General features: G+C 37.3%; 1 protein-coding gene across 2 annotated transcripts in view; it reads left to right on the top strand.

Annotated features, from left to right (window-relative positions):
• Nucleotides 1-16,859, top strand: part of LOC139137640 (uncharacterized) — a 65,578-nt gene that overhangs the window by 37,470 nt on the left and 11,249 nt on the right. For both annotated transcript variants that reach the window (XM_070705837.1, XM_070705838.1), the window contains one exon: nucleotides 15,683-15,730. In XM_070705837.1, coding sequence (XP_070561938.1) covers nucleotides 15,683-15,730 — 48 coding nt within the window. The remainder of the gene's footprint in view (nucleotides 1-15,682; nucleotides 15,731-16,859) is intronic.

Genomic DNA, 16,859 nt, shown 5'->3' on the forward strand with positions numbered 1-16,859 from the left:
CAGCTTGGTAATGTATTTTCTGTCATTTTTATCCTTGATACAGCTTAAATACTTTTCCATTTTAAAATCCGTTTTAAACTTTCTATAAACGCGTAATTTGTTATTCTCTCCTGATGATGTCTTTTCTGCATTAACTTCATTTTTCCATTTTAAAATGTAGTCATTACTTATCTTATCTGTTAAGTTTTTCACACTATGTTTATCATTTTGCCAAAAATTACCAACACTCTCCAATCCTGTAATTTCTTGCATTGCAGTTGCCCAGGCCATGTTATTGTTAGTACAAAATACCATCACCTCATGGATCAAAGTATTTTCTTTCTTAGTGTATGTTCTATACCAATATTTAACCATCATTTTCTTGATAAAAGTTAAAAGAGGATGCCTGCCCATCTCACCTCTCACTGCTAAATTTGTTGCTGACTGATTAACTTGGAGAAGTATTTACACAACTTAAGATTCAATTTTTCAATTGGTGTCCTATCTGAATATTTCTCAGTTCCCCAAATTTCACATCCATAAGTTAGTATAGGCCTAATAACATGGTCAAAAATATGAATCCATGCATGAATATTTATGTTAGCTGATGAACTGACCACTTTTCTAATATAAAAGAACGCTTTCAGTGCCTTCTTGTATAGAGTCTCCTTTGCAATGTCAAACTTCCCATTACATTTGAAGTCTATGCCTAAGTATTTGTAGCTTTGAACAATTTCTAATTTCATACTACTCTAATAAAAGTTATATTTATGACGAAGGACCCTAGCATTCTTGTTGAAAACAATGACTTTGGTTTTGTTAGTGTTGACTTCTAAATTCCAGTCATTACAATATGAATGAAGTTTATCAAAGCAACGCTGTAATCCAGCCTCTGATTCAGAAATTAATACAAGATCATCAGCATATAATAGGAAATTGATCAGGGACTGTCCTAAATTAACTGGTTCACACCTATCATCAAAGTAACCTGATAAATCGTTAACAAACAGATTAAAAAGAATGGGACTAATATTGCAACCTTGCCTAACTCCTCGCATTGATTTGAACTGTCGTGTGATTCCACCATTAAGTTTTATACTGTATTTGACTTCGTCATACATACTTTTAATTATTTGATAAATATTGCCATTAATATTGTGTGTTAGTAACTTATAATAGAGCCCTTGACGCCAAATACTATCAAATGCCTTTCTAAAATCAACAAATCCTACAAACAACCGATTTATATTTTTCCTTTTATCCTTCGCATTTTCAATGTTTGATTTACTAATATACTTATCAATAACCGATTTTAAGATGAACATGTTGTCTGTTGTTCGAAATCCAGGCCTAAACCCAGCCTGATATTGACTTAGAATATCATGACTCTCAACATATTTATGTAATCTGTTATTCAAAACTGAAGTGAAAAGTTTTGAGAGACAACTTGATAGAGCTATCCCTCTGTAGTTATTTGGGTTATTTTTATCCCCTGATTTGAAAAGTGGTTTTATAATGCTAGTGCGCCAAATGTCTGGAAACTTTTTTGAATTTAAAATACTATTAAAGAGTTTTGTAATTGGTTTTAGAAGGACAGACTGACCACTTATTAACATTTCATTGATTATTTTATCATCACCTGGTGACTTTTTCTTTTTTAACTGTTTAATTGCCTTCATGATTTCAGTGGAAGTAATATCCCCATTCAATTCTTCATTAATTTCCTTACTTTCTAGCTCCTTTATAATTTTGTCTAATTTTGAACTATGGTCATATTTCTTATTTTGATTTGAGAAATGCTTGATCCATTCCTCAACACTTATACTATTACTGATATCATCATTTGTGGTAAGGAATTGTTGGTTTTTAATTCTTTCAATGCACTCCAGAATTGATCTAAGTTACCACCATTCACTTCCGTGATATTATTTAAAAGATTCTCCTGGTACATTCTCTTTTTAGTTCTAATTAACTTTTTATACTCCTTCTTAAGTTGAAAATAGCGACCTCTCACATATGGGTCATTTGGATATTTCACTATCAGTTTACCCATTGCTCTAACTTCACGTTTTATTATAAAACATGATTTGTCATACCATCGACGACCTGTTTTCTTTTTCACATTGCCTTTCTTTACAACTTTATGAGTGCAGGTTTTGAGTGACATGTCTGCAGCCGTGTAAATTATATCATTCAAGCCTTGTACAGCATCATCAATATACCAGTCAAATAATTAGTGTGTAAATACTGAGTAATTTTGGAACTGACTGGTGGGCTTTGGAGAGCCTCTTGATACTTCTCAGTTGAACTTTGTTCCCATAAATATCTTTTGGGAAGGGGGTTAAGACCTGTACAGTTGTCCACATTTTCAGTTGTGACTTGCCCAGTGAGTGCAAAAGATAGTGGACAATGGTCTGATAAGTGGGTCAATTGGTGAACTCTCAAGTACTGAGTGTGCATACACTTGGCCGGTTGTACCTGAACAGAGACAATCTCGACATCCTACGGAACTACCGTACAGGGCTTGAATTGCGGGACCTCTGGTGCTAGGACAATGTATAGTACAGTCTATGAGCTCTCCAGTTATATTTGTGCAGCTCTACAGCATGGCACGCAGCAGCAGAGTGAAACAGTGGATTGTAATTGGCGCGAAAGAATGGTATGGGACAAAGTGCTTTTTGGGGGAAGTGGATTGGGTGAAGTGACTCTTGGGACGAGGTGATTTTGGGGAAAAGTGACTCTTGGGACAAAGTGGTTTTGGTACAAGGTGGTTTTGGTGTGAAGTAGTTTTGGTGCGAAGTAGTATGGGACGATGTGGCATGGTGCGAACTGGTTTTGGTGCGAAGTGTCTTGGAACCTTAAAAACCCTCACACATATGAACTAGTGTCATAGGCAAAAAGTAATTGCTGGAGCAGCAAGCACCAGAGGCTATTATAATTGGCATATAATGAATTTTTCCCCCCATTTTTCCGCTCGGCAATCAGCACTTCTACTGCTTCCCTTTTCAGGTAAGATAATGTTCATGATGTAAAGAGCTTGCTGTTGCAGAATTTACAGTGCCAACGCAGAGCACACACATGATATGTGATTAAGCTAAGATACGGCTTATTGAAATCTGTTGGATGCTGGTCGATAAAGGTAAAATAGTTTGAGAATGCCTGCTGCATGTAAATATTGTCACATAGCATAACTGTGCATGAGCATGTAATAAAAATATTAATTCCTGAATATATGGTTTTATGGGCCCCAGCAGCAGCAATTCGCCCTCCTAGCGGTGGGGCAAATTGTCACCTGCTCTCGGGCACACAAACCAATGTACTCAGGATAAATATATATATATATATTATATATATATATATATATATATATATATAATATATATATATATATTATATGTGTGTGTGTGTGTAACCGGGTAATTAAACTGACTTTAAATTTATCCAGTCAATTAAACCGGACCCAAGTTCATATTATCCAATTAACAACAAAGGGAAAGAATGATTATCGTACAATTTGAGTTGCAGTTTATCTTGGGCTTTATTTCACTACACACTAATGATAAAAATGATTAGCGGCAATACTCATAACATACAGAAACTCTATAAATGCCCCTATCCAAGTTCATATTAATTACAGTGTTCACTCAATAGACACTCTCCAGAATTGTTCAGGGCTCAGAGTCCATGTCGATCCTGTTGCTACGGTTACAAATTCCATGATGTAACCTCTTCCAGTTCGGGTGGGAAACTGATTCACACAAAACCTCCTCCAGACAGTTCTCCTTTAGGATTAACTCATTAGCAGTCCAACGCTTCCGTCAATGGGTTGGTATGTCGGGAAACTAGAAGTTTATAAGGCAATGAAAAAAGAGAGCACTTTAAGTTATATAATATAGCTCTTTGAGTCAGCAGATCATGATATCAGCTGGATCTTTATCCCTGGCATGGCAATGCCATTCTAGTCATTATGTCAAGGTGAACAAATTCATTTTCTTGTCAAACTATTGGTATTCAAAATCAAAACAATAAGTACAATACTACTAAAATCAATCTATTTCTATGGAAACTTGAGATTCAGAATGGCTCACAGTCCAATTGGGAAAGCACATGGCCTCTCCAATCTGCCTCACAGTGGGTGTGGTCTCAAACTTCAAAAAATACACCATGAAAACACGTTACAAATTCAGTATTGCAACAAATGTGAAAACCTACCTAGAAGTTCATAAGCCATGCAAAAAGACCAACCACGTCGTCTTGGTTACTGGCAAGAAGAACTAATTCCCTTAGCACTCGCCCCGATCCCTAAATATGGAAACTGCTCATGAATAGTAATTTGGGGGCAAAGGTAATGAATGTCCAATCAGATCCGTGCACAGACTCCAAGGCCGTGACCTACTTCACGTACCTCTGCGGTGTTTTGATTCTGCTTCGCAAAGAAACGTGCTCGTCGTTGTCCATAAAAGTATGTTTTTACCTTCTCGTGTCTATTTATAGACAGAGAAGGTATTAGAGTTGAAAACCAGTATGCTGCTGTCAAGTACTTCCGTCTGTCAAGACTTCCGTCTGTCAAGATCCGTTGACGTCATGCCATTGTGATGGGTCATATCATAAACTGGTGGGGGTGTTCATGGCTCAGGTTGAGGTGTGGGAGAACGATTTTGAGCTATGACAAAAATCAAAAGGGACTTAGCGGCATAGCCACAGTGTTAAGCCTTTCTCCAAGGTTTCTTAGTTGATTACAATCTATTACAGACTACTGAGCTGACGTTAGGGGTACTCACTTTGTGTTTGCTCACTCTGTGAGCGCTAGTGTTTGGTACTGAGTTGCGTGGATATCCCCTCATGGCCTCACGTGATCTTGGCCTTTTGCATAATGTTGGATGTCCAGTAAAGTGACTAGAAAATTTTTGAGATTAACATGACCTACAGATGACCTCTGGTTATATGCAAATGACTTGTGCAAATGACTTGTACAGATTTTAAGTTTTGACAAAATTGCAAACTTAGTAATCAAGCATTGAAAGTGACTACTGATGACGTGACATGTATTGATATTTATCAGACAATATTGGACACATGAAATAAGACAGTATTGACATGAATTATTGAATACCTTGTGACTTTTATGTAGTTGTGTAGGTTGACCCTTGAAGTGTCTCATTTTAAGTGACAAAAACTAACCATGCAAGGAGATGTTACGCAACGTTTACAGACGTCATTAAGAGAATCATTAATCAAAACAGAAAACCAAAGACAGACATTGTATAGACAGCCAGTATTGCACTCGAGTACAGGACATTGAAGGAAACAGACCTGACACTGCCACAGATAGACAAGACGTGTATACATTCTACTACCAGAGTAACTATCTCTGATGAGGATTTATTGTATTACGGTTTTCACTACTCCTGTCAATAAACCCAATTCATACCAATATAATCAACACCCGTGTGAGGCGTGTAACAATTTCTGGAGGCACCGCTGGGATTGAATTGGAAATTGGTCAGGATTAGCAAGACCTGCTACACAGTACGGACGGACTGCACAGTAAACTGTAAGTGTGATTTAATTGCTGTACCTTGAAAAGACAAGAACATCAAGATGGCAGATTGGAAACAGATAGAGACTTTGCAAGAAAGTATTATGGCAACAACTATGAAGATGACAATAGAACAGTTAGGTGAAGTCTTTAGAATACTGAAAATACCAGGCGAAGATAAGACAAAGAATGGGAAAATTGCAGCCCTGCTGGAGCTACACAAATTTATTGGTACTCCAGGAGACTGGAATGAGGGTGCAGAAGATGGGGGATTGGCAATCATCACTGAATGGGAGAAGAACATCACAGAACTTGGAAAGAACCGTCAAACAGGTGAGGGAAATAATCCACCTCAAAATGGCGGCCAGCAAGATAATTCTCAGGGAACCGCCCCTCAAAATGGCAACATCGTAGCTTCGGGTGTGGCCCCTGGGCAGCAGTCACGTGATCAGCCAAAGCCCGCCAATTCTGTGTCCACTGTTGTACATACCAAAGACTTTAAGATTGAAGGTCAACTTGGGGAGCCAGAAGAGACTGATCCAATGATGGTTATAGACATAATTAATCAAATGGATGATGGTAGAAGTAAGGGGTACAGTGATAAGGAAATTGTCAGAGCTGTATTGCAAGCTCTGCGCAAGACAGTAGAATTTGGGAACATATTTCGAAGTAACAGAAATGTGACCTATTCAAGAGACAAATGGGCTATTTTGGGAAGATGACATCAGGGATTCAGACCAGACCCAGCAGTTACAGCAGCTGTACTAGCCCTGAAGGAGAGAAAACCCTCAACGGTAGGTGAACTGCGTAAACTGCTAGGATTCATCGGGTATTACCGACAATACATCAAAGACTTTTCCAGAATAGCCAAACCACTGTATGAATGTATGTCAGTTTCACCAGATGAGAGAGAAAATGACAGCATCAATGACAAGAAAAAACCCAAGGTTAAGAAAGCAGGGTCAAGTACATTCCGCTCAACCCATAGTGTGGACAGATCGACGCATGCAGATAATAGACAGCCTGATCACCTGTATAGTAGATGCATCTGTGATGGCCTACCCAGACTATGAGCAGCCGGATGTACTTCACACTGACGCTTTAAACAAGGGATATGTAGAAAAGTGGAAAAATGGAATGCAAGAAGCATATAAATTAGCATCCCAGAATTCCAACAAGACAGCAGCGCGTGGAAAGAAGTACTACGACCAAAAAGCTCAAAGTACTGAACTCCAACCAGGTGACAGAGTGCTGGTACGAAATCTGACTGAAAGAGGCGGACCAGGCAAACTCCGATCATACTGGGAAGACAAAATCCACGTCGTGACAGAAAGAAAAGGTACAGACAGTCCTGTTTATGAGGTTAGACCAGAAACTGGCCAAGGAAGAATCAGAGTGCTACATCGCAATCTGCTCCTGCCCTGTGATGGACTACCTGTGGAAATAGAATCTCCAACAGCGCCTACATCAACCCGCCAGGTGAGAAGACGAAGTCGGAGACAGAGACCAGACAGCCAGCCAACTGAAGAAGTCAGTGAAAGTGACAGCAGCAACACCAGTGATGAAGATGAAAATTATCATTTCTACATCACACGGCCTAGCAACACTGCAGCAGTTGATGAGCAGACAGACCAAACCCAGACGGAAACACAAGTGTATCAACCTGGAGATGTCACACATCATGACTTAAATCCAGAAATTCCTATTTTCCAGCCAGCCAGATCACCACCTGTAGTGCAGCCCCATGAAGAGCCAGCGATGCCACAGAGGGACAGCACCACAGCAGCAGATCACCAAACTGAGCACCAAGTACAACCATCAAATGTACCTGAACGCTCACAAGGTGAGTCAACTGTTAATGTGCCAGATACAGACACATCAACCAGACGATATCCAGCCAGAGAGACCAGACCACCATCTATGTTAACTTATACATCGATGGGACAGCCTGAATATCACCGCATCGACCCACATGTCAACGTTGCCATGGTTACACCACCAGCAGCATCACTACGACAGTCAACGCCGATGTGGTACCCACCATATATGCCAGCGCAGCCTACACTATATCCGTGGATGATGTGCAATGATGCAACCACAACCACTAGTGTATCCACATGGTATATATCTGACACCAAACAATGCACCAATCCATTGCTGAGGACACTGCATTAGACTGAATCTGACCTGGAATGAACTGTGATGACCTGAACTGTTTATAAACAATTGATGACCTTGATTGACCCATTTGAACTCTTAGTTCAATTACACTATTTGGCTTGAACTCATGCAATTATTCGGACACTGTTTAATTGTTTCTAGCCACACTGCCAAAAATACCAAATTCACTAACAAAGTTGGATTTGCAACGGAACATTATGAAATACTTGCAAGAGAATTTCAAAAACATTCGTAGACATTGCATTTGTGTACTATGTAACTCACTGAATAGACTTCTCATAGTATTGTTTACAAATGAGATGAACTCTGTGATACAAAGACACTGCCATGAAATTGAACACTGCCATGCAAATGCTGAGCAATGAACTCTTATTGTAAAAGAACTGCTCAGAACGACTTACAAATTGAACAGAATCTAACATTTTGCTTCTTTTTGGCAAATGTCTGGGACGACATTTATTTAAGGAGGGGAGAGTGTTGGATGTCCAGTAAAGTGACTAGAAAATTTTTGAGATTAACATGACCTACAGATGACCTCTGGTTATATGCAAATGACTTGTGCAAATGACTTGTACAGATTTTAAGTTTTGACAAAATTGCAAACTTAGTAATCAAGCATTGAAAGTGACTACTGATGACGTGACATGTATTGATATTTATCAGACAATATTGGACACATGAAATAAGACAGTATTGACATGAATTATTGAACACTTTCTGACTTTTATGAAGTTGTGTAGGTTGACCCTTGAAGTGTCTCATTTTAAGTGACAAAACTAACCATGCAAGGAGATGTTACGCAACGTTTACAGACGTCATTAAGAGAATCATTAATCAAAACAGAAGACCAAAGACAGACATTGTATAGACAGCCAGTATTGCACTCGAGTACAGACATTGAAGGAACAGACCTGACACTGCACAGATAGACAAGACGTGTATACATTCTACTACCAGAGTAACTATCTCTGATGAGGATTTATTGTATTACGGTTTTCACTACTCCTGTCAATAAACCCAATTCATACCAATATAATCAAACACCCGTGTGAGGTGTGTAACAATAATCTGCTGAGATGATCATATGCCTCCGAGTCTGAAAACTGTCATTGTGTAAGCCTGTCGGCATTTTCCTTGCATTTTTTCTCATTTAATTTTGCAAAATATGGGCGAGTACCTCAATATTTCAAGATAACCCTTTCTTCCCAATCGTTTCCTGGAGTTTCAGAGTCATATGAACGAAAATGAGAGAAAGTTTTAGACAGGAAAATCGGATATCGGCCATGTTCGATGTTTACAGTACAATCAGAAGTTTACGTGGAGGAATTAACCAACAAACACTATTCATGATGCCCGCCCTCTAGAGGCAGACCCTCCTATATGAAGTACCACATTTGATGCTTGTGGAAAGCTTGACCACACAATGGAGCATTTAAACTTTTAGAAAATGACAAACTGAATAAGAAGGTATTCAGAAAATGTCAAATACTGGGAAAAATGCGCGAAAAATGCCAAATATTCAATATAAACAGGTTAACTGACTGGTCAGCCATAAAAAACAATGAAAATGTTTATGATCAAAAGTTTTTGAGATGCGCACATTTTAACAAATACAGAAATTATTAACATTATAAATATAAGACCAAACTATTTTTTCAGGGATGGGACAGGTTGGAAATGAGGGGTGAGAGACAAAGGCACTCCTATTGCTGCATGTGGATGCAGCCACACCATTTCATTTACAGCATACTTATTCACTGTGTTGTGTTCAAGTTCCATATTGTACTGACTGTCATACAAGGATAACATGAGCAAATCAAATCAAATTAGAAAAGGATCAATGCTGTTGTGTGGATTTTGCTGAACATGGCTGATTTTAATATTTCGTCCTATATATTTGGTATCCAGCAAAGGCATATTTTGATGTAAAGTCAAAATTAACACTACATTGCTGACAATACATTTTACCGTTTCTGCATGAACTTTTCTTTTTTAAATTATAGTATATTAGTACTTCAAACAGATTAACAGTTATCGTGATGTCAACCCATAATTTTACATCACAAAGACTGTAATTCTGCCAATTTTTTAGCTCACATTGGTATACCAATGTGAGGTAATCGTATAAGCTGAATCAGTTCATTTGCATCTCATTTGAATGTCTGTATGTATGTATGTATGTACCGTATGTATGTATGTATGTATGTATGTATGTATGTCCGTCCACGTCAAAAACAGCTAAACGGCAGAACCTACTGTCTCAGTATTTGGTGTACAGGTGCACCTAGGGTGGAGATGTGAATTTGTTCAAATGAACTTGTCAGTGTCAAAAATATGCAAATGAGGGGGAAAAAGGAAAAACCCTGCAAATTGCTAAAACTCTGTAACCGTTGGTCAGATTAGGGTTGAAACTTGGTGTGCAGGTTCCTTAGGTATTCTAAAGCAGGTCTGTAAAATTTGGGATGAAATTTGCATGTTTCTATTTTTCAGGAAATTTTTTCAGTTTTTAGTCAAAAAATGTTTAACTCTGAAACCACTCATCTGATTGCTCTGAAAGTTGGTATACATGTTCCTCAGGATGACCTCAGTCAAGTTTATACAAACTGAATTGAAATTTTTCATATTTGTAATTTGGGGCAATTTTCCGTATTTTTGGTCAAAATTATTTTTATTCAAGAATAACTAATCTGATAGCTCTGATATTTGGTATACAGGTTACTAAGGTTGATCAAAATCAGTTTGATAAATATCATGAAGATATCTTGAATTTTATATTTTGTTGAATTTTTTGGTTATTTTTCTCATTTTAAGTAAAATTTCTTCTTCTCTGAAACCGCTTGCCCAATTGCTCTCAAATTTGGATGGGATGTTTGCAAGGGTGTTACCCTTCTAATTGTTGAAATTACGACAAAATTGGAAATATTACTGTTTTGGGGCAATTTTTGTCATTTTGGTCAAAAAATCGTAAAAAATATTTTCATTTAAAGCCCCTGGACAGACGCTTTTATATTTGGTGTACAGATATTCAGGGATGACAATAGTTAGATATGTGGAAATTGTCCTGAAATATACAAATTTGTATTTTTAAGACAATTTGTCATATTTGGTCAAGAAAACTTGTTCTCAAAATTACTTGTCTGATAGCTTTGTAATTTGGTACAAAAGTCCCGAGGGATGTTATTAGATACATTTTCTGCTCAAAGTGTTGGGAAACCCCCAAATATTTATATTTTAGGTAATCTTTTTTTGTGACCTTAATGACTTACACCAACCAGGATTTGTTGTGAGACAGTTTCGAAGGCTGTGAACATAATTTTGTCATGTTTAATATAAATTTGTAGTAAAATTTGATCCTGAAAACAAAGCTGAGGTAAATTTTTTCATTGCGAACCAATTTTTGCAACTTTCGCATGTAAGACACACAAGAACTGATGAGAAATTTGGATCCAGGATAATTCCAGATGTCATAATCCCCCCTACAGTGGAAGGCATTTCTCTATCTGTAAACGATTTAAGTGCTGTTTACATTTGAATGATAGCACTCTTAGCATTAATTAAAACATCCCCGAAGTTATAAATATACCGCCAGCTGGTCTTATGTAAACATGGTCAACCAAGGGATGGAACATTTGATATTGCGGAGGGGGTAGGGGATAGAAGATTGATGAGGTAGCATTCCTTTTTAAAAGATCCCTTTTATATTTTTTCCCACTCTTTTTTCCCCACCCTCCCACCTTTTCTTTTTGTCAAGCTTCTCTGGCTAATTTTTTGTTGACATTTGCGTATGTATGTAGGATCTGCTTGTCTCATTGCTATAGAAGTTGATATGCATGTTCCAATATGACCTCCAGTACCTAAGTTGGAGACCATAATAGCTTTTGTCATTCTTGTTTTTTTGGTTGATCTTTGGTACCCATACTGGTATGTACCAATTCTGATAAAATGTGAGCGACACCGTATAATTGCGGTATTTTTTTGTTTTTCAGTCATTTTATAAATTTTGCACTGCACAAGATGATTGAACAAATTGCAATGTTTGAATTTGTAAACTCAAAGAATAAAATCCTTTGGTCACAGATTAAATTATTTTTTGAAAAGAAATTTACTCTTAACCCTTTCACCCCCAGTTCCCTGTATACGGTCCAACTTTACCATAGAAAACAATGGATTTGGGAAAACCATAGTGGTGAAAGGGTTTAAACACTTTTAGCATATATTCTTTACACGGTCATGTATTTCAAGGAAAATATGCCTATTAAAAACAGTAATTTCTTCACTTTCAATTTTTTTTTCAATACTATGACAATTATCAGCCATGAGGTTATACAAACACAAGACCAGATAAGCGTTTTTCATCATTTTCACAGGACTCTTTGGAAAATCCATTAAAAACAGTTAAAAGTGACTTAAAATGATCACTTGGTATACATTTAATTTACAGATGCCAGGTTGTGTATTTCACATGCACTCAGGTCAGTAAGGAAGTGCGTCATTACTATTTTGGACTGTGAATTCTTATTTCTGAATTATTTAACTTTTTCCCACATTGAACTATCTTTAGGCAGTTTATACTGTAGCTTAGAATTTTTTTGATTGATGTATTTAATCATCTTTTGGGTTCTTTGGGTCCATATCCCACCTCATGCCCCTACATCATCAACTATTTACCAACAACTCCATGCCAACACCCAATTACCTGACCTGGCCACACATTAGAGAAGGTACAGCGTCATTAACGGTATTTTTTAGCTACTATAGGCTATAGTCTATAGAAGCTATTGGGATGGGTATCCGTCCGGCGTCCGGCGTCAGTCTGTATGTATGTATGTATGTATGTATGTATGTATGTATGTATGTATGTATGTCCGTTTGTGAGGCGTCCGTCCACTCAAATATCTTGAGAACCGCAGTACTTACTGATTTTATTTTTGTTCTGTAGATGAAAAATATGATTTTGAGAAACCATTTTTTTTAATTTTTTGATATTGTTGAAAATAGGCAAATCAATGCCAAAAAAGGCCTTTTTGGTAAAAAATCTTCTTCTTCATAACCGCTGGTCAGACAGCTTTGTTATTTGGTATACAGATCTCTAGGGACAACCAGACTTAGATTTGTTCAAATTGTGATGAAATGTGCAAATGTGTATTTTTAAGGAATTTTTTTGTCATTTTTGATCAAAATTTGACTTACACTGTATGTAATTCTTGTACTGTATAAAGCCTATCAATTCACCCGGAAAAAATAATTAATATGATTTAAATAATTGAATTAATTAGGAAATCATCAAAGCCAAAATAATTTTAGTGTAGAGTTATCAGAAAGTTCAACTTTTTTTGACAGTTCATAGTGAAATGCTTACCAGCTTGGAGGATTAAAATATGTAAAGGCAACTTTCCTGAATCCCACTTTGACATATTCTGAACCATCATTTATTGTGCCCTGTATGTTATCTACAAGAAATTGCTCAAAATAGTTTGTCATGATAGGGGGGTCAAATAAATAGAGATAGAGAAAGTTCTAATTTCCATTTATGGTTGACTTGGTAAGGATAAAATAAGATTACTTTTTGAGGAAAAAATAGAGTGGTCAATTAAAAGAGTGGTCAAAGTGATAGGGTTTTTATGGTAAAGCTGGGCTGTAAGATTCCTCATGTGCTATTTAAAGCAATTATGCAATCTGTGTAAACAGTGCAATGAAAGTGTTACATGATGCTTTTGATGACCTTGAACTTCTTAAGTTTCAAACATTTGTCTCTTCAGTGTGCTTTCTCTGAGTACATACAGTCTCAACTTATTCAACAGAACTTACTTACAATGTTAATATAAGGAATTGTGTGTTAACACAAATCCAGTTTGTAAGTCCATGGAGCTAGGCTACCTGCAGAACAACATGTCCTGAAGTCACTTTGCATTGCTGACGTAGACATCTTATACTGATATATCTATCTACTCATCTGCTGACGTAGACACCTTAGCATCTGCTATATATAGCTACCATCTTTCTTGCGCACGGCACTTGACCTATTATATCCTTGCTGCAAGCTTCTGGTCCAAGTTCATTCATTCTAGGCCATCAGGCTGTCTGCCAATAAGCTATCCCGCCACCAACCCATCTCCTCCTTGGTTCCACTAGTCTGCTTCCCACCATGGGCCGTCCATTGCATGTACCCCCACTCAAGAGGTGGTCTCCACCGGCCGGTGGAACCACTTTCACTTTCGGTTTTCCAAAGGTCTGCATGAGTCGGAAACACAACTTTGCAACCCAAACCTTTGCCCAGGAAGCAGACTGGCGGAGACCCCTCACCCAATCTTTGAGTTATTTTGTGCTTAGTTTTGAAAATGGTTTTTGCCTAGATTTTACTTTCGTAGTTTTGCTTGACATTGTATTTTTCCGTAGTTAGGTTATCACTGCTTTGTATTTGTCCACTGTCGCTTATTAAATTCTTTTAACACCATATCCTGTGTAGCGGTGTGTGCTTACAAATTGAAAGTTAAAATGTGCCTGGTTAATAGGATGAAAATACTGATAAAAAGATAACCAGCTTAAGATTCTTTATAACCTGACAGATATGCTGTTTTTTTATGACGAAAATCTTGATTTAAGCAAGTCTTGTTGACTTTAATTAGAATGTAATTAACTCTCGTTTATTAGCTACTATAGACTAATATAGTCTATAGAAGCTATTGGGATGGGTATCTGTCCGGCGTGCACTGTCAGTATGTATGTATGTATGTATGTATGTATGTATGTATGTATGTATGTATGTATGTATGTATGTCCGTTTGTGAGGCGTCCGTCCACTCAAATATCTTGAGAACTGCAGTACTTACTGATTTGATATTTTTTGTGTGGATAAATATTTAATTTTGAGAAACTATTTTTATTAATTTTTGATATTGTTGAAAATATGCAAATTAGCACCAAAAAAGGCGTTTTTGGTAAAATCTTCTTCATAACCACTGGTCAGACAGCTTCTAAAAAAATATCCTATATCAAGGTTCTTACTTTGCATACCCATATAGTAAAAACAAATTTGAGGATCTTTGATTCTATTTGCGAAATATGGTAATGATTGTCATTTTCTATCATTATTCGTTAAATAAATTATCCTTTTTACCTCTCTAGTAGTATCAAAGTTCTTCATCTACAGATTTCCATACTAAACATCAGGCTTCTTAATTTTAAGCATAACATTATGAGTGTTTCATCCAGGATGGCATCAACAAGGGGGATTTTCCCCCTTTTCCAGAAAATTTCGGGGGCATTTCACCAGTTCATGTGTTCCACTTGTACCTCTAAGGTGTTACTGGCACCATTTCATGGAAGGGGGGGGGGGGAGTGGTCCTTGACAAATTAATTTTGGGTGCCAACATTTCAACAGAGGGGGAATCCCCTATCCCCCTGTCTAGATGTAACACTGTATAATATCATCTACATATCAAATTTATATCATTAATAATAGTGAATCATTATAGTTTACCTCCAAAAAGCATAGAGGGTTGAAAGACTTGTTTTCTTTGTTCAAATTATCGTCAAAATTACAACATTTTATCATTTTTAATTATGAATTATCATATTTAGGCCTAATCTCCCAGGAAAATGGCTTATGATATGAACACAAATTGCCCTGGAACACTGCTGACAATTCTCCTGAAAATACTAGAAATTCAAGTGACTGTAAGCTGTAAAAAGTAAATTTTAACTCATTTTTCAGGGTTTCCGGCCTTCGGCCGGGAGGGGGAACACCCCTTCCCGGACCCTCCCCCGACGACAACCGCTTTGTGGTCATGGCAGCTGCAAGCCGCCTAAATATATATATATATATATATATATATATATAATATATATTATATATATATATATCACAAGAGCATGTGAACCTCTTCAAATATTGCTTATAACACCTTGGCCATGTACATCTTCTTGACAATACTGAAATGTGTTTTCAATACCCTGTCTTCATTTAAATGACATTTATTATAGATCATAGTGCACCTTCAGCAGGAGTGCCAGCAACAGAATCTTCCTCCGGTAAGTACGTTAACCATGTTTTCTTGAGATACATTTACTTTTATCCTGGTCCACTTAAATTTACCCAATGTCATAGGCAAGAGTGAGGCAACATGTTTGAGCAGCAAGCGAGGGGCCATTATAATGGGCATGTAATGAATTTTCCCACATTTTTTCCCATTGGCTATCAGCACTTCTACAGCTTCCCTGTTTCAGGAAAGATTATATGTTCATAATGTAAAGGGCTGTTGCAGAATTGACTGTGCTAATGCAGAGCAGCTAATGTAAACATACATGATATATGATTAAGCCCGATACGGCTTATTGAACTCTGTGAGATGCTGGTCAACAACGGTAAAAATTGTTTGAAAATGCCCTGCATGTAACTATTATCATATAGCATTAACTGTGAAGAGGCATGTAATAAAAATATTATTGCCTGAATACATGCATTTATGTGCCCTAGCTTCCAGTAGGACACAATTCACCCACCTGGCGCGGGACAATAAATTGTCACCTGTTCTCGGGCACATAAACCTGTGTATTCACGCAAAATGTGTAATATATATATATATATATATATATATATATATATATATATATATAATACATACACACACACACACACACACACACACACACACACACACACACACACTTCAGGGTTGACTGGAGTGACAAAGTAACTGAGTTGTGACTCTGAGTTTCACGCTCTATGCGGTCATCAGACAACTGAAGAATCCTAGCTCCCGGCATACAGAATGTTAATTAGCACCCAGGTGGCGAAGGTGTTTGGTATGTAGTTGCAGTTCCATTTTCTAGGTGGGATCGCAGTTAAGTAGAATTTGTTTTCGTGGCGACATTGGAAACAAGTTCTGACCTTTTGTTGAGTAGACTGTTCTTGTCTGCGTTGATATGCAGAGTTTTTCTGCGAGGCACATGTTGCAGCATTTTGTTTCATTAGTGTATGCGGTTGCCCTGGTGATGATGGACCACCTGATAATGATTGGTCGTCCTCCTTGTTTTAGCTTCCATACATGGTTTATAAGTTCGGTGCTGTAAGCATGTTTCTTGTGGTTGACGTACCTGTAGTTGGTGTAATGGCTTTTGAATGTTGATTCTGTTAGTCCGTAGTAGCATTTAGTGTCTT

This window comes from Ptychodera flava, chromosome 7 (assembly GCF_041260155.1).
Source record: "Ptychodera flava strain L36383 chromosome 7, AS_Pfla_20210202, whole genome shotgun sequence".
NCBI lineage: Eukaryota > Metazoa > Hemichordata > Enteropneusta > Ptychoderidae > Ptychodera > Ptychodera flava.